At 38.1% G+C, this 20,181-nt stretch overlaps 1 protein-coding gene across 1 annotated transcript in view; it reads right to left on the bottom strand.

Moving 5' to 3' along the window:
* Positions 1 to 725: 725 nt before the first annotated feature.
* LOC124805368 (carboxypeptidase N subunit 2-like) overlaps positions 726 to 20,181 on the bottom strand; it is a 221,893-nt gene continuing 202,437 nt past the window's right edge. Inside the window, exon 7 of the mRNA XM_047265921.1 lies at positions 726 to 798. Within this exon, the coding sequence (XP_047121877.1) occupies positions 791 to 798 (8 nt within the window). The 3' untranslated portion in view covers positions 726 to 790. The remainder of the gene's footprint in view (positions 799 to 20,181) is intronic.

The raw sequence follows: 20,181 nt of genomic DNA, 5'->3' as shown, positions 1-20,181 counted from the left end.
AAGGAAGCTGGAACTTTTCAAATAACACTTATCATTCAGTAAATTCCTACTGTAAAACTTGTGTGCTTGTATATCTGCATCTCCTCCAATAAATCTAATTTCATACCCTTTGCTTCTTTACACAATAGTTCAGTGTCATTAACAGTTTTTTTAGAGTGTATGTAAGTAATATGTTATCACTTACCTAATTTTGAAGTTTATGTGTAGATTCTATCACTGGTCTAGATGTTATTTTGATCATTTTTTAGCACTTCTGAAGAAGGCTATATTATTGTAGCAGAAACCATGGTCAAATTTTAAAATAAACATAATTTAGTGCAACTGTAGGCCGTTTTTCATTCAAGACAGACTGAAATTACTTTATCTCTTTGTCTAGGGTTCAAGGTCAGAGTCTGTATTTGGATGGAAAAGCTTTAAAGCTTTTAAGCATCTTAAACCACAAGTGATGTACTGGGATCCTTTGGAGATTAAAAAAAATTCTAACTTACTGTCTTAGACACTAATTTTGCTGGTTGCATGAATTAAAAGATTTAAGATTCTTGTTGTTCTCTTAGATTCTTGTTGTTCTCTTAGATTCTTGTTGTTCTCTTAGATTCTTGTTGTTCTTTTATGTTGTTCTCTTAGATGAGTAACAAAATTTAATGTACACAGAACTTCTTATTACAACATGCTGATAACCAATATTCTTTGGTAAATATAAGTACAGTATTGAAAATATTAAGCAAGCAGTATTCATAAATTAATTAATTAATCAATCTTGTTCTGTAGATCCTACTGAGCAGAAGAACCTTCAGGGATCTGGAATGACGGAAGGAACTGATTAATAAACACCAAGCAAATTATAGAAACTTGATCAGTGTCCACATCATAAATCAGTTATCACTGTACTGCAAAATGTTATTCATGTTTTTGTCAGCTAAATTGAGTGAATTAGAAAGAAAACTGCTACTTTGAAAAAAGATGTTCCCTCCACAGTTATACTAAATACAGGCTGTTTATCTCTAATTGATAGCTTAATATTAACTTGATTTTGTCAGTATTTTTAAAGGTAATAGTTACCTAAATCTATAAATACTGATTCTTGGGTACAGTACATTACAACTTGTTTTGCAACTTTCAATGAACACTGCTACTTGACATGTAGCTAACAGGAAGTTTCATTCCTTGAATCTAGATATTTGGATAATTAGTAAGAGAGTGGCTAATGAAGTATGTTTTAAATTTATGCTGAAGTGGTAGGGTACTGAGCAAGAGTCCTACATTTCAGTAAAAAAAACATGTAAATGTCAGTGTTACAAAGACTCCAATAATGGAATCCAAAACAATGAACAAATGAAGTTTTGTGTAAAATTATACAGCAAAAATGAACTATAAAAAAGAATACTAGACAAATTCTTGGTAATCACAATCCAGAACAGGCTCCTGTGGGACATGCATTTAGATTTCATACCTGCAAGCTATCTAAAAATATATATATTTGGCATAAACATGATAAGCAAAGATTGTAAAAAATGTGTGTTCTGAAAGTTGCATATTATTCATTGTTCTCCCATGAGCCATGGGCCTTGCCGTTGGTGGGGAGGTTTTGTCACTCAGTGATAGCCGTACCACAGGTGCAACCACAATGGAGAGGTATCTATTGAGAAGCCGGACAAACATGTGCTTTCTGAAGAGGGCAGCCTTTTCAGTAGTTGCAGGGGCAACAGTCTGGATGATTGACTGATCTGGCCTTGTAACACTAACCAAAACGGCCTTGCTGTGCTGGTACTGCGAACGGCTGAAAGCAAGGGGAAACTACAGCCATAATTTTTCCAGAGGGCATGCAGCTTTACTGTATGGTTAAATGATGATGGTGTCCTCTTGGGTAAAACATTCTGGACAACTGTATTATGAGATAAAAAAATTATTCAGATAAAGAAGGAAGACAAAAATTTAATAGTCATGAGGGACTGGAATTCATTAGTAGGAAAAGGAAGAGAAGCAAATGTAGTGGGTGAATATGGATCGGGGGTAAGGAATGAAAGAGGAAGCCACCTGGTAGAATTTTGCACAGAGCATAATTTAATCATAGCTAACACTTGGTTTAAGAATCATGAAAGAAGGTTGTATACATGGAAGAGGGCTGGAGACACTGGAAGGTTTCAGATTATATAATGGTAAGACAGAGACTCAGACCACAATCTATTGGTGATGAACTGTAGATTAAAAGTGAAGAAACTGCAAAAAGGTGGGAATTCAAGGAGATGGAACATGGTTAAACTAAAAGAACCAGAGGTTGTTGAAAATTTCAGATAGAGCATTAGGGAATGATTGACAAGTATGGAGGAAAGAAATACAATAGAAGAAGAATGGGTAGCTTTGAGACATGAAATAGTGAAGGCAGCAGAGGATCAAGTAGGTAAAAAGAAGGGGGCTAGTAGAAATCATTGAGTAATTGAAGAGCTATTGAATTTAACTGATGACAGGAAAAATATAAAAATGCAGCAAATGAAGCAAGCAAAAAGGAATACAAACGCCTCAGAAATGAGATCAACAGGAAGTGCAAAATGGCTAAGCAGGGATGGCTACAAGACAAATGTAAGGATGTAGAGGCATATGTCACTAGGAGTAAGATAGATATTGCCTACAAGGAGATTAAAGAGATCTTTGGAGAAAAGAGAACCACTTGTATGAATAACAAGGGCTCAGACGGAAAACCAGTTCTAAGCAAAGAAGGGAAAGCTGATAGGTGGTACACTATTTACAGGGTCTATACAAGGGAGATGTACTTGAGGGCAATATTATGGAGATGCAAGAGGACATAGATGAAGATGAAATGGGAGATATGCTACTGTCTGAAGAATTTGACATATCACTGAAAGACCTAAGCGAAAACAAGGCCCCTGGAGTAGACAACATTCCATTAGAACTACAAATAGCCTTGGGAGAGTCAGCCCTGACAAAACTCTACCATCTGGTGAGTAAGATGTATAAGATAGGTGAAATAACCTCAGACATCAAGAAGAGTATAATAATTCCAATCCCAAAAAAAGGAAGTGTTGACAGGTGTGAAAATTACTGAACTATCAGTTTAATAAGTCACGGCTGCAAAATACTAACACGAATTCTATACAGATGCATAGAAAAAGTGGTATATGCCAATCTCAGGCAAGATTAGTTTGGATTCTGTAAAAATGTTGGAACATGTGAGGCAATACTGACCTTATGAATTATCTTAGACGATAGATTAAGGAAAGGCAAACCTACATTTCTAGCATTTGTAGACTTAGAGAAAGCTTTTGGCAATGTTGACTGGAATACACCCTTTCAAATTCTGAAGGTGGCAGGGGTAAAATACAGGGAGCGAAAGGATATTTACAATTTGTGTAGAAACCAGATGGCAGTTATAAGAGTCGAGGGGCATGAAAGGGGCGCAGTGGGTAAGAAGGGAGTGAGACAGGGTTGTAGCCTACCCCTGATGTTATTCAATCTGCACATTGAGCAAACAATAAAAGAAACCAAAGAGAAAATTGTAGCGAGAATCAAAATCCAGGGAGAAGAAATGAAAACCTAGAGGTTTGCGGATGACGTTGTAATTCTGTCAGAGGCAGCATAGGACTTGGAAGAACAGTTGAATGGAATGTGGACAGTGTCTTGAAAGGAGGATATAAGATGAACATTAAAAAAAGCAAAATGAGGATAATGGAATATAGGGGAATTAAATGAGGTGATGCTGAGGGAAATAGATTAGGAAATGAGACACTTAAAGTAGTAGATGAGTTTTGCTATTTGGGGAGCAAAATAACTGATGATGGTCGAAGTAGAGAGGATATAAAATGTAGACTGGCAGTGGCAAGGAAAGCGTTTCTGAAGAAGAGAAATTTGTTAACATCGAGTATAGATTTAGCAGTCAGGAAGTCTTTTCTGAAAGTATTTGTATGGATTGTTGCCATATACGGAAGTGAAACATGGACGATAAATAGTTTTGCCAAGAAGAGAATAGAAGCTTTTGAAATGTGGTTCTACAGAAGAATGCTGAAGATTAGATGGGTAAATCACGTAACTAATGAGGAGGTACTAATAGAATTGGGGAGAAGAGGAATTTGTGCCACAACTTGACTAGAATAAGGGATCAGTTGGTAGGATACGTTCTGAGGCATCAACGGGTCATTAATTTAGTGCTGGGGAGAAGTGCGGAGGGTAAAAATTGTAGAGGGAGACCAAGGCATGAATACAGAGATGAAGAAGCTTGCACAGGATAGAGTAGCATGGAGAGCTGCAAACCATTCTCTGGACTAAAGACCACAACAACAACATAGAACCATGGGTTGCAACAACACAAGCATATCTACAGGGTGTTTCAAAAATGACCGGTATATTTGAAACGGCAATAAAAACTAAACGAGCAGCGATAGAAATACACCGTTTGTTGCAATATGCTTGGGACAACAGTACATTTTCAGGCAGACAAACTTTCGAAATTACAGTAGTTACAATTTTCAACAACAGATGGCGCTGCGGTCTGGGAAACTCTATAATACGATATTTTCCACATATCCACCATGCGTAGCAATAATATGGCGTAGTCTCTGAATGAAATTACCTGAAACCTTTGACAACGTGTCTGGCGGAATGGCTTCACATGCAGATGAGATGTACTGCTTCAGCTGTTCAATTGTTTCTGGATTCTGGCGGTACACCTGGTCTTTCAAGTGTCCCCACAGAAAGAAGTCACAGGGGTTCATGTCTGGCGAATAGGTAGGCCAATCCACGCCGCCTCCTGTATGTTTCGGATAGCCCAAAGCAATCACACGATCATCGAAATATTCATTCAGGAAATTAAAGACGTCGGCCGTGCGATGTGGCCGGGCACCATCTTGCATAAACCACGAGGTGTTCGCAGTGTCGTCTAAGGCAGTTTGTACCGCCACAAATTCACGAAGAATGTCCAGATAGCGTGATGCAGTAATCGTTTCGGATCTGAAAAATGGGCCAATGATTCCTTTGGAAGAAATGGTGGCCCAGACCAGTACTTTTTGAGGATGCAGGGACGATGGGACTGCAACATGGGGCTTTTCGGTTCCCCATATGCGCCAGTTCTGTTTATTGACGAAGCCGTGCAGGTAAAAATAAGCTTCGTCAGTAAACCAAATGCTGCCCACATGCATATCGCCGTCATCAATCCTGTGCACTATATCGTTAGCGAATGTCTCTCGTGCAGCAATGGTAGCGGCGCTGAGGGGTTGCCGCGTTTGAATTGTGTATGGATAGAGGTGTAAACTCTGGCGCATGAGACGATACGTGGACGTTGGCGTCATTTGGACCGCAGCTGCAACACGGCGAACGGAAACCCGAGGCCGCTGTTGGATCACCTGCTGCACTAGCTGCGCGTTGCCCTCTGTGGTTGCCGTACGCGGTCGCCCTACCTTTCCAGCACGTTCATCCATCACGTTCCCTGTCCGTTGAAATTTTTCAAACAGATCCTTTATTGTATCGCTTTTCGGTCCTTTGGTTACATTAAACCTCCGTTGAAAACTTCGTCTTGTTGCAACAACACTGTGTTCTAGGCGGTGGAATTCCAACACCAGAAAATTCGTATGTTCTAAGGAATAAACCATGTTGTCTACAGCACACTTGCACGTTGTGAACAGCACACGCTTACAGCAGAAAGACGACGTACAGAATGGCGCACCCACAGACTGCGTTGTCTTCTATATCTTTCACATCACTTGCAGCGCCATCTGTTGTTGAAAATTGTAACTACTGTAATTTCGAAAGTTTGTCCGCCTGAAAATGTACTGTTGTCCCAAGCATATTGCAACAAACGGTGTATTTCTATCGCTGCTCGTTTAGTTTTTATTGCCGTTTCAAATATACCGGTCATTTTTGAAACACCCTGTAAATATATAACTAGAATACTGCAGAAATAAAGTATCAGAATTATTGTGGTGACAAACCCAGAGATTCTAGTTATAACCTGATTCAAAAATGGGATATGCTTACCATTGTAAGTATGTGTTGTTGTCTTCATTTTGAAACTGATATGATATAGCCCTGTATGCTATCCATCCCACTATTAAAGCTCTTCAGCTTTAAGATAATATAAGATACTTTATTGTCACATAGCATGTTTTTATACAATCATTTGATTGAGAACATTGGTGACTCGTCAGACTTTAACCTAAGTTGTTACAGTATTTTATATACTACAGGAAATACATAATATGTACATTGCTTATTATAATGAAAATACAGCATTGTATTTTAAATCATTTTGTAACTCGTTGAATCATTACCATAAACTTCACACACCTATATAAAGTATGGATGTACTGAATGGAATACAATTCTATATATAAACATGAATATACAGTGAACGTGTATACTTTGTATCTACATGGCTTCGAAAGTATACCATTTGTACTTGTATCCTTACTTCCCTGTTCCTATTTATAAATTCTTCTAAACTATATCATTAGCTTTTTATTCATTTAGAAATTCTTCTAGACTATAGTAACATTTGCTTTTTAAGTATGTGCCAATGGTCTCCAAAGTGGATTCCCCAAATATTGACCTCATCTTATTTCTGATCTTCAGAGCCATGTAATATGGAGTATTTTCATATAATGTGAGTCAGTGAGAAGGTAGCATGTATTTCAATTTATGTCTAGTTTCATAGGCATGTGTGAATGTATTTCCTTCAAATAGATGCAAGTTTTTCTGTTCAAAGAGAAGTATTTCATATATGAAGATGGAAGGGATTTCATGAAGTCCCGGGTTTCAAATAGTGGTCTGCATGAATGTCTACTATTGGTTCCTGTCATTTCTCTGATTTTTTTTTTAATTCCATATCTTATAACTGTTATGAAATATGCATGGTATACAGTTTTCTTCACAGTTAAATCCATTACTTTGTGTAATAACCTCATTGCATAAACTAAACTATTTAATCTCTTCAGTAAACTGTCCACATGGCCAGTCCATTTCAAGTTTTTATTTAAAGTTATCACAAGAAATTTTACAGAATCAACTGTGGTCAGTTCTTTACCTGAATATTCTATTTGCGATATACATTCAGTAGTTTGTTTGGTTCTGAAGTGTATGATTTGGGTTTTTTCAGGATTAAATTTCATAGCATTATTTCTTATCCATTGTTCAAATTCTTGTAGAGTTTGTTTCATGGTCCACACTAATTCATCAATGCTTTTGCAGCAGATTACAGCAGTTTAGTCATCTGCGTAAAGTATTGTATCTGTATTTACTTTGCTAGGCATGTCATTTATGCAATATAAGAACAGAAGTGGTCCTAATATTGAGCCCTGGGGCACACCTGCTTGAATTTCTTGGCAGCTAGAGCAAGTTTTCTCTCCCTTTTGATGTATCACCATCCTTTGGTGTCTTTTTTTGAGATAAGATGAAAACCATCCTATAGATTTTCCATGGAAGCCATAGGTACCCAATTTTTGGAGCAGTAGCTTATGGTTTACTATGTCAAACACCTTTGAGAGGTCACAAAAAATACCAGATACCCTCTGTTTGTTGTCGAGGCATTTACTTACTTTAGAGATTAGTTCATTTACAGCTTGTAAAGTGTTTTGTCCCTTCCTAAACCCATACTGGTTATTGAGAATAATATTACCTTCTTTATTGCACTTTTCTAACTGATTACATACTATTCGTTCAACTATTTTAGAGAAAATTTGGAGTATAGACACTGGGCGGAAATTTACTAAATCATCTTGTTTTCCCTTTTTGTAGATTGGACAGATGTCAGCATATTTCAGTCTGTCTGGAAAGCAGCCCTCATCAAATGATTGGTTTATTGTTTTACAGAGTTGAGGTGCAAATCTGTCACTTCCTACCTTTATGATATTTGCTGGAATTTCTACCCAGCCCACAGATTTAAGATTTTTTAGGGATTGTATGATGTTAGCTACTTCCTGACATGATACTCCAGTAAATTTAAATTCTCTTAGTTCCTGCAGTACTGCATCAGGTCTTATTAGTGGAAGCAAGAAGTTATGAATTTTGTTTGTGGTTATGAAATACTTATTAAATTCTTCACAGATGTGCCGAGTGCTAGTAACAATATTCCTACCAATTTCTAGTTTGTAATTAAAATGTTTTGTTTCTTCAGTACCTGTTTCTTTCTGACAACCAGCCATACTGCTTCTGATTTATTTGAGGCATTAGCTATATATTTACTGTTTGCCATTTGTTTAGCTTGTTTAACTACCCGATCAAATATTTTTTGTATTTGATTTTGTACCTAATAAATTCAGCATCATGGTTGGTTTTCGTTTCCTTATGCATTTCCCTCTTTCTAATATTAGAGATCCTGATACCTTCCATAACCCATGTCTCACTTTTATTGTATTTATCATGTGTTGATACGAAGGGAAAGCATTCATTGAAAATGTTCTTGAATTCAGATATGAAAGTGTTGTAATTATTGTTTACTGAACACTGGTTGCTGAAGGTCCAGTGGGTTTTCTTTAATTTCAAGATAAATGTGTTTATATTTGGCTGGCTGAAATTTCTGACCAATTTTACTGTGGGCCTATATGTTTTGTCTATGTATGGCAATGACATAAAAAGTGCTGAGTGATCAGATATTCCTAATTCTAATAAATGTTTTTCTGTATTCCCATAATATTTGCTGCTCACTATATTATCAGTGCTTGTGGCAGAAGTGGCTGTTATCCTGGTGTCCTCACTAAAATTTAGTGTTAAGCCGTTTGTAGCCAACAAATCCTTCAGGGTGGTAACAAATCCGTTTTCATCTCTTGTATCTATATTAAAATCAGAACAAATTACAATCTTTTTATATGGTTTCCCTACATGCAACCTACTTATCAGAGTTTCAAATTTCTCTAGAAATGCCCTAGTAGCCCAATATTCCGGGACATGATATATGCTTATGATTAGTAAACCATTTTCAGACAGCTCAATGCAACAGCTTTCGAATATCTGTTCCTCATTTAAACAATCGAAAGTCATTTTGGCTTCGAAGTTTTGTGTCTGTTCAACTAATATACATGATCCCCCATACCCCTTTTTTCTGGAAAAAATCGATGCTAACTTGTATCATGAGAGTGAATTTAGTAGCTTGACATTGTCCCACTTAAGCTAATGTTCATTCAAACATATGACTTTTACAGAGTTTATTTGCCCTAAGAGTATTTCTAAGTCATATAGTTTGTTTATCATTTCTCCCAACACACCACCTATGTTTAAGTGCATTATGAAGCTATTTTTACTGACTAAAGAACTTACAATATCTATTAAACTGTCAGCAAAGTTTACACCTATGTGAGTCTTTACTGCTAATTTATGGTCCCTCACTTTGTTAGTTCTTTCAGACCTACCATATTAGTTTCCCTGTGAAGGAGCTTCCATTGCAATAACAGGTCTGTTTTTGTTATCATGAGATATCTGTCCAAGCACATCATTAATGCTCGCAGCTAATCTTTTCTTAGCACGTTTGTTGGGATGCATTCCATGGCATGTAAAACAGTTTCTTTCATAAGTATCAACAACTATGAGGTTTACATTTACAAATTTGGCACAAAAGCTTTTTAACTTATAATTCGTTTGTCGAATTTCTTTGTTAACACATGACCAGTCCAGAAGATCATACCTTTGTGGAAGTGCTGTTACAATTACGTTTGTGAAATGCAGGACTCACAGCACTGTGATCAGCTTCTTAACAAAGTCCGTGGCTTCATTTCTGTAAACATTGTTTGCACCTCCTATTATCACCACACTGTTTTTTTTGTGAGTTCTGAGCAGTCTTCATTAACACTTTTAACCACATTGTCAAAACTGGCACCAGGCTTTACAGTTATTTACACTGTTTGTTCCTGTATGTTCTGGCCGTGACTGTCGCTGAATATTTTCACCTTCTTCTTCTGTTGTATCTTCTTTGTAGAATTATTTTATACATGATGCTGAGAAGACTTCTTTCGATATTTCTTTATGTCCATAATCTTCCTTAATCGAGAAATCTTCTTCTCTTACCGAGAAGGAGTCTCGTTTGTTTACACCTGGTTCCGTGTATTTCTTACTGTAGTCATAACTTGGCCTCCTTCCCTTCTCTCCATTACCAAATTGAGTCCTCATCATATGCCCTATCAACAAATCTATCCTTTAATCAAGATGTGATGCAAATTTAAGTATCTTATATTATCCACTCACCTGATCTTCATAACTCTTCTGTAGCACCATTTTTCAAAAGTTTGTAGTCTGTTCTTGTCTGAACTGTTCATCATCCATGTTTCACTTCCATAAAAGCCTACACTCAAGACAAATGCCCTTGGAAAAGACTTTCATATATTTAAATTTATATTTGATGTAAACAAATTTATTTTTTCTGTTCAGAAATACCTTTCTTACTATTGTCAGTCTACATTTAAATCCTCTTTACTTCAGACATAATTGATTATTTTACTCCAAACATAACTAATGTACTAGTTTCTGTGTCACATTTCCCAGTCTATTTACCTCAGCATCAGTTCCACTACATTCCACTACCCTTGTATTACATTTGTCAGTATTCATCTTATAACCTCTACTCGAGACACCATCCATTCCATTTAACGGTTCTTCCAAGTCCTTTGCTGAATTTGATAGAATTACCAAGTCATCACAAAATCTTCAAGTTTCTATTTCTCCTTCCTGACTTTAATTCATTTTTCAAATTTCTCCCTTGCTTCCTGTACCACTTGCTCAATATACTGACAGAATAAAATTGAGATGGGCTACACAACCCTGCCTCTCTCTATTCTTGACTGCTGCTTCCCTTTCATGTTCGTTGATTCTCACTGCTGCAGCATGTGGATAACCTTTTGCTCCCTGTAATTTGTCCCTGCAACCTTAAGAATTTTAAATAATGTATTCCAGTGAACTTTGTCAAAAGCTTTCTCTTGAGTCCACAAATGCTATAAATGTAGATTTTCCTGGCATGCTCTTATATTCTTTAGACCTCAAACTCTTCTTCCGTGAGGTGTGTTGTACCACACTTTCCATTCTTCTGTAAATAATTCACACCAGTATTTTTCAACTATGACTTATTAAACTTATAATTTGGCAATATTTACACCTTTCAGTGCCTGCTCTTTTTGAGAAATATAAAAGGTTTAACAGTAACTACAGGAAAGAAATCTGAAAACTGATAATTTGTTATTGTATTACATGGGTATCTCTCTCTTTTTATTTATATATCTGGCTGTCTTTCTGTTTGTATGTTGAGACCTCTTTCCCTCTGGAATGGGCAGAGGTATCACATTGAAATTTATTGCACATAGTAAGGTGTACAGTCACTTGGCTATATTAAAAACTGTAAGCTTCTAATCAAAAGACATGGCCATTTATGTCACATAGTTACATGAAAATTAACTCCTCAAAACTTGTAGGGTACTTACCGTTGGCCTAGAATCATGAAATCTGGCAAGAAACAAGGTTTAACAGTTGAAGAAAAGGGAAAAAATTGGGCAAGTGTTAATTTATAATTATATACCACTATATATCATTTGTTATGCAACTTCAAACTTAAAATTAAAACATTCTTGAAAGTCTTAGAATTTGCAGGACTGGTACTTTGCCAGTATCAGTGTTGATAACAGGCAAAAATGACTGAGAGTCTCAAATCTCAGTATGGATGAATTGTCTTTATATATGATTAAGTTCGTACAAGATATAACTGGGTTTGTATGGAACCTTCTGGGTGCGAGTCGTCCTCACAACTGGCCAATTTCTTTTGGAGTAAGGTTTATTAATTTTTTCGTAAAATGTGAGGATTCTTTGCCCATATAATACATCTTGCATATCAAGTGGGATTGTTTTGTCATGGAATATTCTCCCAAAGATCTCAACAATTCTGATAATGTCACATATTTGAGGCACTTTCTTTCAACTTGAGGTTTTCAGTACTTCATCAAATTATTTTGCTGTTTAATATCTCTGACATACAGGTTCATATGACAAGTCCACAATTAATTCAAAGCAACCTGAAATCTAGTAAATCAGCAGTGGAGAAAGCCTGCCAGCCCCTTAGATGGTTGCAGCACTTAAATCTTTAATGCTTACTTTATCGAAGTCATAGAAACAACTTTAGATGAAATCCCAGGCATATGTATGGAGCCTGTTCTTACCTTAAGAAATAAAATGGAAAACTGGGAGGAAGCGCAACCTAATGACACAGTGAAAGGTTACAAACCATCGATATTTATGAGATGTAGTGTATGGCCCTTAAGAAAAGCCATAGCGATAAACAACTGCTTATCCACAAGTCTTCCCAGAATTCTTGAAACTATGTACCACTTAACCAAAAGGGAGACCTATGTTCAGAGCTAAGTTTTAGACCAACATAATGAAATCTGTTATAAAAAACCAGATACTGGATTAGTTTAAGGAAAGAAATCTCTTCCATGATGTATAACATGACTTTTGAAAGAGGGCATCCATAACTAAGGTTGCATGGGACTTATTAACAACAATAAAGCTGTCATATGAGAAGACACAATTTGTGACTATGGGATGGTGAAGATCTCTCTCCTATTCTTTTTTTTATGCTCGGATGACTTAGCTTACAATTTTACAACCAAATTCAAAATGTAATTGTGACCTGTCATCATTTGTATCCCATGATGCACCTTTTAGGTTTACATGCATCTCTTAGATATGTATTTGGCTCTGATACATTTGTAACACAGGACCGAGGAGCATTTAATCTACTTTAAAAGTTGAATTGTTTAGAGCAACAATTTTCAAAGTGGTGTTTGTTGTGGAGGCATTATGTTACTTAAAGGACATCTTCTAAACACCATGAACTACAAGTAAAATGTTTAATAGCCAGATCAGTGTTCAAGTGTATAACCCATTGTCAGTGGCATATTATGTATCTCTAAACCAATTGCATGCATGCCAGTTATAAATCCTTTGTGACGTTCATCTATAAAGCAGTACAGAGGCTATCATACTTGTTACTGCTGTCAGATCTTAGCCAGTGACATTTTTCTATCATGCTTGACGTAATTGCCATATAATGTCAAGACGGAACACTTCCTCACATTTATGATAATGGAGAAGATAGATGCCACAAACATGAGATTCAAATAAAGCTTTTGAGAAAAGGCAAACAGCTGTATGAATATCAAGCATTCAAATGGCAAGTCATTGTTAAGTAAAGAAGAGAGCACTGTAAGGGGAAATGAATAAATAGAAGGATCATACAAAGAAAACAAACATGACAACAAAGAAATGGAAAGGGATGAAGATGTATTACCATTTTTATTACCATTACCAGGTCTGCATAATTCATGAGCCATGGCTGGACAGACTGCATCAAATCCCTTGCCATGCCTTGATGAACTTTTTGCTAAGCTCACTGGTGGTCAGTATTTTTTCCCAGGTCAACCTCTCTGATGCATATTTGCAGCTTCCCATTGATGCTGAGTCTCAACAGCTCTTTATTGATAACATGCCTTTTGGCTTGTATCAATACTTGTGGTTAGCATTTAACATGGGCAGTGCCCCAGCGATTTTTAAACGGTTTCTCGAACAACTCACAAGCTCTGTGCCTGGCTGTGTCAACTATCTTGGCTCCTCCACTGCTGAACAACTTATGTACACTGTTTTTGGTGTTACAGGCTGCTGGGTTAAAATGCAATTTCAAAAAATGCTGCTTCTTTGAGACTTCTACTGTTTACCTTGGGTTCGAGCTCTCTAATGTTGGTATCACATGCCTTCATCAAAATCTCTCTGCAATTGTGGCTCTTTCATGTCCTGCATTGGTAAAGGAACTCCAGGTTTTTTAGGTAAGATTGCTTATTATCAGCAGTTTTGCCAGGGGTAGCATCAGTTGCACAATCTTTATATGCCTAGGTTACATAAAAGAATGTCTTTCCACTGGTCACAGGCATGTGAAACATCGTTTTCCAAAATGAAGTCTATGTTGGTTAGAATCTGCACCTTGCCTTGTCACCTACCATCTGGGCCAACATTTAGTGTTAGCTCATAAACATTCTGACTGCTCCAAGCAGCATTGTTGCCAGACAAAGCAGTGCATCACCTTCAATGTTGTGTGCTGTTCCTCTCTCAGTACAACTATGAGATTCACTTCCACTCCATGGTTAAACATGCGAATCCTGACACACTCTCATGTCTTCCAGCTGGCCCGGACCCCTGTTTTGATTGGAAAGAGTTACTCTGTTTCCACGGTGATGAATGCACTCAACAAGCTATTAATGGTTTTCCAATCACTAGTGCTCAGGTTGCACCAGCTAGTGCTACCATTCTGATTTTACAGAAAATGGTACACTGCGTACAACATGACTGGCCTCAGGCTGCTCCATTGCAGGTTTCTGAACCCCTCTGTAACTATTGTGTGTTTCAACATCATGTCTCTGTTGTTGATGGTGTTCTCCTGTTTGATATGGACTATTCAGCTCCTCAAGTAGTGGTTCCCTCCATTCTCCATTCGGAGATCCTGCAATTGCTGCACACTGATCACTGGGGAGAGGTGTCACACACCAAGGCGTTAGCCCACCGTCAAGTTTTTTGGCCTGATTTGCACAGCAATATCACTAGTTTGGTTAAGACATGTTCTCAATGCGCATCAAAGCAAGCTGCTCTGTGGGCAATGTTGCGTCTGTGACTGCAACCTTCACTGGGCTGGAACTGCCTCTACATCAATTTCCCTAACCCTTTCCTTACTGCATACGGGCTAATAGTAATTGATGGATTCTCTTGGTTCCCATATGTTGTTTGCTGTCCATCAACTTTGGCCTCTGCCACTGTGACAGCCCTGTCGAAAAAAATTTCCATTGTAGAACTTCCGGCAACCTTTGCCTCTGATAATGGCCCTCAGTTTGTGTCACAGAATTTTGCCACCTCCTGTAACAACCACAGGATTTACCACATTTTCGCCCCGCCCTTCCACCTGCAGTCCAATGGTGAGGCTGAAACGTTAGTTAGAACATTCAAAGCACAAATGAAAAATTATGCAATTTGGTCCCCATCCGTCATTGCCTTGGATCAATTTATGTCCCTATCAGTTCAAACCTTTTGGTAACAACAGCCCCACTGAACTGCTCCATGAGCATCAACAGCGGATACTCCTGCTTCTCTTGTGCAACTGTCATCCCATTTATGGCCTGGTTAGCTCTCTGGGGGTGCAGGTTTGGTCACCACAAAAATGGAAGAGGGCCTCTGTGCACATCGTTATAACCAGTTGCACCTGTACATGGGCAACCAGACAACCCTGGCCAGGACACCGACATTGCATGCCAGTCTGTGTCACTCAGTGGATCATGTGATGTGGCTGGGTCCCTGCCACGACATATAAGGGGTCCCTGAGCACCAGTGGATGATGCTGGTGCAGTTTTTCCAATACCACTACCAGTACCAATGCAGCTGCCATCCACACTGGAGTTGTCTCCTCCACCTCAGCTGCCAACTGCAGGGGCACTGTCACCACCAGGCACTGGATCTGATGTGAACATGGAGCTCACACTGATGTCATCCATCCTACTGTAGGGGTTGACATAAGAAGGTGGATTGTGGTACTGCCCATGCCTCAAGTACTTCCAACCATATGCCCCAATATCCACACATCATCTCAGTCAGAGCCTCATGGAGGAAGATACCGTAGACATCTTGCATGTCTTAGCTCTTCCCCGAGGCAAGAGAAATGAGGTAATGCATGCATTAGCAGTGTGTTGTCATCCGCAAAAGTGCGCTGCAAATGAGTAATAGTGTGAACCACATGTGAGTGCTTATTTAAACCCTGCCACGCTATGCTCACGGTCAATTATCATTTTATTAATGCTTGAATATATTTGCCTTATCTTATTGTGTTCAGTGTATGTTATGGTGGTTTGCATACATGCCACAGTCTAATAAAGCTGTACTAACATTCTTGGTTGTGTTGCATGCCCAAGTTACAACAATCACTGAAAATGCAAGAGAAATCCTTGCAGAGATAATAAATGAAATAATCAAGGAAGTTTGTAATTGTTGAATAAGCAATAAACTGACATTGAACATAAAGAAAACAAATGCCATGAATCTCTGTTTGAAGAAGTTAAATGACACTATTCAATTAAATGTAGATGGCACCTATATAATAACCGCAACAAACACAAAATTTCTAAAAATGAGTATTGATTCTCAATTTAAATGGTGTGAAGAAAATGTCATCAGCATACTATGCCCTTAGATTCCTGTCATCAGTGTGTAACAGCCAGTTTCTTTCAGTTACATACTCTTCACATGTACAATTAGTTCTTAGCTATGGATTTCTTTTCTGGGGAACAAATGCTCAAATATAAACATAATTTTCAAACATCAGACAAGAGCCATATGAATAAAAACCAGAAATAGTACTAAAAAACTTATGGTAAAAATCTGTTGAAAACACAGGGAATTTTAACTGCACCCTGTGAACACATTTACCAAACAGTTGCACACATCAAAAATAACATTGGTAATTATTGCACAAACAGCTCAGATCATGACCATTGATCAAGATCTATACTGAACATAAAAACATAACTCAAAACAGCATTTTATGTGACGGAATAAAATTCTACAATAAATTACCATAAGATATTAAAGAAATTGCTAAAACAAACTTATTGAAAAAGGCAGTTGAAAAGTACTTGTTAACCCAAACATTCTATACTTTAATGGATACAGAGTAGAGGTATCATAAAAAAAATGTAACACAAGTAATAATGGTAACAATAAAACATCTAACATTCCACATAACAATTTCATACTATATTTTTCCTTCTTTTTCCTTTTCCAGAAAAACTTACACCTGAAACTATGCAATGGGTAATATAGCACCTTTTCTCTTCCTGAGCTCAGCATCTCACTCATTATAGAGGGATTCTGACAGTTTCTCAGGCTTGCAAATGGGAAGTTGTGGTGCACAAAATGATCCCTCACATCAGCTGATAGTGTGTGTACTGTTATGAAACAATGTGTGTAGTGTGCACTGTGACTGGGAATGAATAAAGTGTAGCATTAACCTGTTATAATTAATAACTAACTTATTTGTAGAACAAATCACACAATGGAAAATCCAGGACGGAATGTAACAATACTATGAAAAGGAAAGTTGCCACTCACCATATAGAAGAGATGCTGAGTTGCAGATAGGCATAATAAGCTTCCGGCCACTAAGGCCTTCGTCACAAATAGACAACAAACACACACACTCATGCACACGCAAACACAACTCACGAACATGACAGCAGCCTCTGGCGACTGAAGCCACACTTATTTGTGGAACAGTATTGTACAGTAGGGGTAGATGTAGATGTAAACTGAATGAAGTGGCACAGTTTTAAATAGAGTGGCCTTGTATTTCAGAGGGCAGAGGCTCCAGTCTCCATCCAGCAGTTGTCATTTACGTTTTCTGTGGTTTTCCTAAATTATTTCAGGTAAATGATGGAATGGTTCCTACTATATGCCAACATCTGATTACCTGTTCCATCCTTCATTCTAGACCTGTAAATCTTTAAAATCTGTAAGTATGTTAATTCTTTTAATTTTGTTGTTCTTAGCTACTGTGTTGGGTAGGACAGCAATAATGAGATTGGCCTATACCTTGACATTAAACATAGGTCTCCTTTTTTCGAATTTTGGTACTGCAGCATCAAGAACTCTGGGAAGACTTCAGTGGATAAACAGTTGTTTATTGCTGTGAATAATGGGTGAACTATTTCTGTGATAATTTCCTTAAGGATCATACACTACATCTCATAAATATCTGCACTCTCTGAAGGTTTGTATGCTTTCACCATGCCATTAGGTTACATTTTTGTCCAATTTTCCATGCTGCAGGGTGTTTTATTTTTAAGATAACAACAGCATCCACACTCTTGTATCAGCAATTTCATCTAAAGTGATTTTTATAACTTTAATAAAGTAGTCATTGAAAGTTTCAGGGCTGCAAGCATTTAAGGAGGGGCTAGGCTTTTTCATGTGCTCATTCACTATATTTCAGGCTGCTTTACACAGATATGGGCTTCTGTAGTGAATCTACATATGAAAGAAGTATTTGATGAAGTACAAAAAGACCTAAGTTGAAAGAAAGCATCCTCAATAGATGATATTCTCTAAGAATTGTTGATATCTTTGGGATGATATACAGTCAGTGATGTGGACTAGCAATGTGCTGTGCATTCATGTGTGCTCTTTGCAGGTTCCTTAAAGAAAATTCATAGGTTATGGGCCCAGGATCACAGACCCACAGAGACAGGAAGTGAAGATCAAGACAGGATGGAAGATTGTTCGAAATGTTGAGAAACTGTGAATACTGAAAATATTCCCTCTTTTGAGAATTGCAAAGATGGTTTGTAAGTGATATTTATGCAATCTGTGTGAAAGTGATGGACATGCCTCAATTTGATGAAAATGAACAGGTGAGTTTTTGTAATTCATGATAATTTGCAGCACAGATTCAGCTTCAGATTCTTTATTTGCTGTTGACCACATGCTGTGAAATAGGCTTTATAATGATGTCAGAATACATAAGAAGTTACTATATTAGTTAGTGTTTACATTACAAGTACAAATTATTTATGCTACATTAATCAACTGTACACTATTGCAGTCATAGACTTTATAAAATGACTATTATCTTAATAATATGAATATTTATATCTGTGTTTGGATATATATATATATATATATATATATATATATATATATATATATATATATATATATATATATATATATATATATATATATATGATATGAATATAATAGAGGGAAACATTCCACGTGGGAAAAATATATCTAAAAAGAAAGATGATGAAACTTACCAAACAAAAGCGCTGGCAGGTCGATAGACACACTAACAAACACAAACATACACACAAAATTCTAGCTTTCGCAACCAATGATTGCCTCGTCAGGAAAGAGGGAAGGAGAAGGAAAGACAAAAGGATATGGGTTTTAAGGGAGAGGGTAAGGAGTCATTCCAATCCCGGGAGCGGAAAGACTTACCTTAGGGGGAAAAAAGGACAGGTATACACTCGCACACACACACATATCCATCCACACATACACAGACACAAGCAGACATTTGTAAAGGCAAAGAGTTTGGGCAGAGATGTCAGTCGGGGCGGATGTACAGAGGCAAAGATGAAGTTGAAAGACAGGTGAGGTATGAGCGGCGGCAAATTGAAATTAGAAATTAGCGGAGATTGAGGCCTGGCGGATAGCGAGAAGAAAGGATATGCTGAAGGGCAAGTTCCCATCTCCGGAGTTCTGACAGGTTGGTGTTAGTGGGAAGTATCCAGATAACCCGGACAGTGTAACACTGTGCCAAGATGTGCTGGCCGTGCACCAAGGCATGCTTAGCCACAGGGTGATCCTCATTACCAACAAACACTGTCTGCCTGTGTCCATTCATGCGAATGGACAGTTTGTTGCTGGTCATTCCCACATAGAACGCTTCACAGTGTAGGCAGGTCAGTTGGTAAATCACGTGGATGCTTTCACACGTGGCTCTGCCTTTGATCGTGTACACCTTCCGGGTTACAGGACTGGAATAGGTGGTGGTGGGAGGGTGCATGGGACAGGTTTTACACCGGGGGCGGTTACAGGGGTAGGAGCCAGAGGGTAGGGAAGGTGGTTTGGGGATTTCATAGGGATGAACTAAGAGGTTGCGAAGGTTAGGTGGACGGCGGAAAGACACTCTTGGTGGAGTGGGGAGGATTTCATGAAGGATGGATCTCATTTCGAGGCAGGATTTGAGGAAGTCGTATCCCTGCTGGAGAGCCACATTCAGAATCTGATCCAGTCCCGGAAAGTATCCTGTCACAAGTGGGGCACTTTTGGGGTTCTTCTGTGGAAGGTTCCGGGTTTGAGGAGATGAGGATGTGGCTCTGGTTATTTGCTTCTGTACCAGGTCGGGAGGGTAGTTACGGGATGCAAAAGCTGTTTTCAGGTTGTTGGTGTAATGGTTCAAGGATTCCGGACTGGAGCAGATTCGTTTGCCACGAAGACCTAGGCTGTAGGGAAGGGACCGTTTGATGTGGAATGGGTGGCAGCTGTCATAATGGAGGTACTGTTGCTTGTTGGTGGGTTTAATGTGGACGGACGTGTGAAGCTGGCCATTGGACAGGTGGAGGTCAACGTCAAGGAAAGTGGCATGGGATTTGGAGTAGGACCAGGTGAATC

This window comes from Schistocerca piceifrons, chromosome 7, assembly GCF_021461385.2.
Source record: "Schistocerca piceifrons isolate TAMUIC-IGC-003096 chromosome 7, iqSchPice1.1, whole genome shotgun sequence".
Lineage (NCBI taxonomy): Eukaryota > Metazoa > Arthropoda > Insecta > Orthoptera > Acrididae > Schistocerca > Schistocerca piceifrons.
Note: the sequence above shows the minus strand (reverse complement) of the source record. Positions and strands in the feature narration are given on the sequence as shown.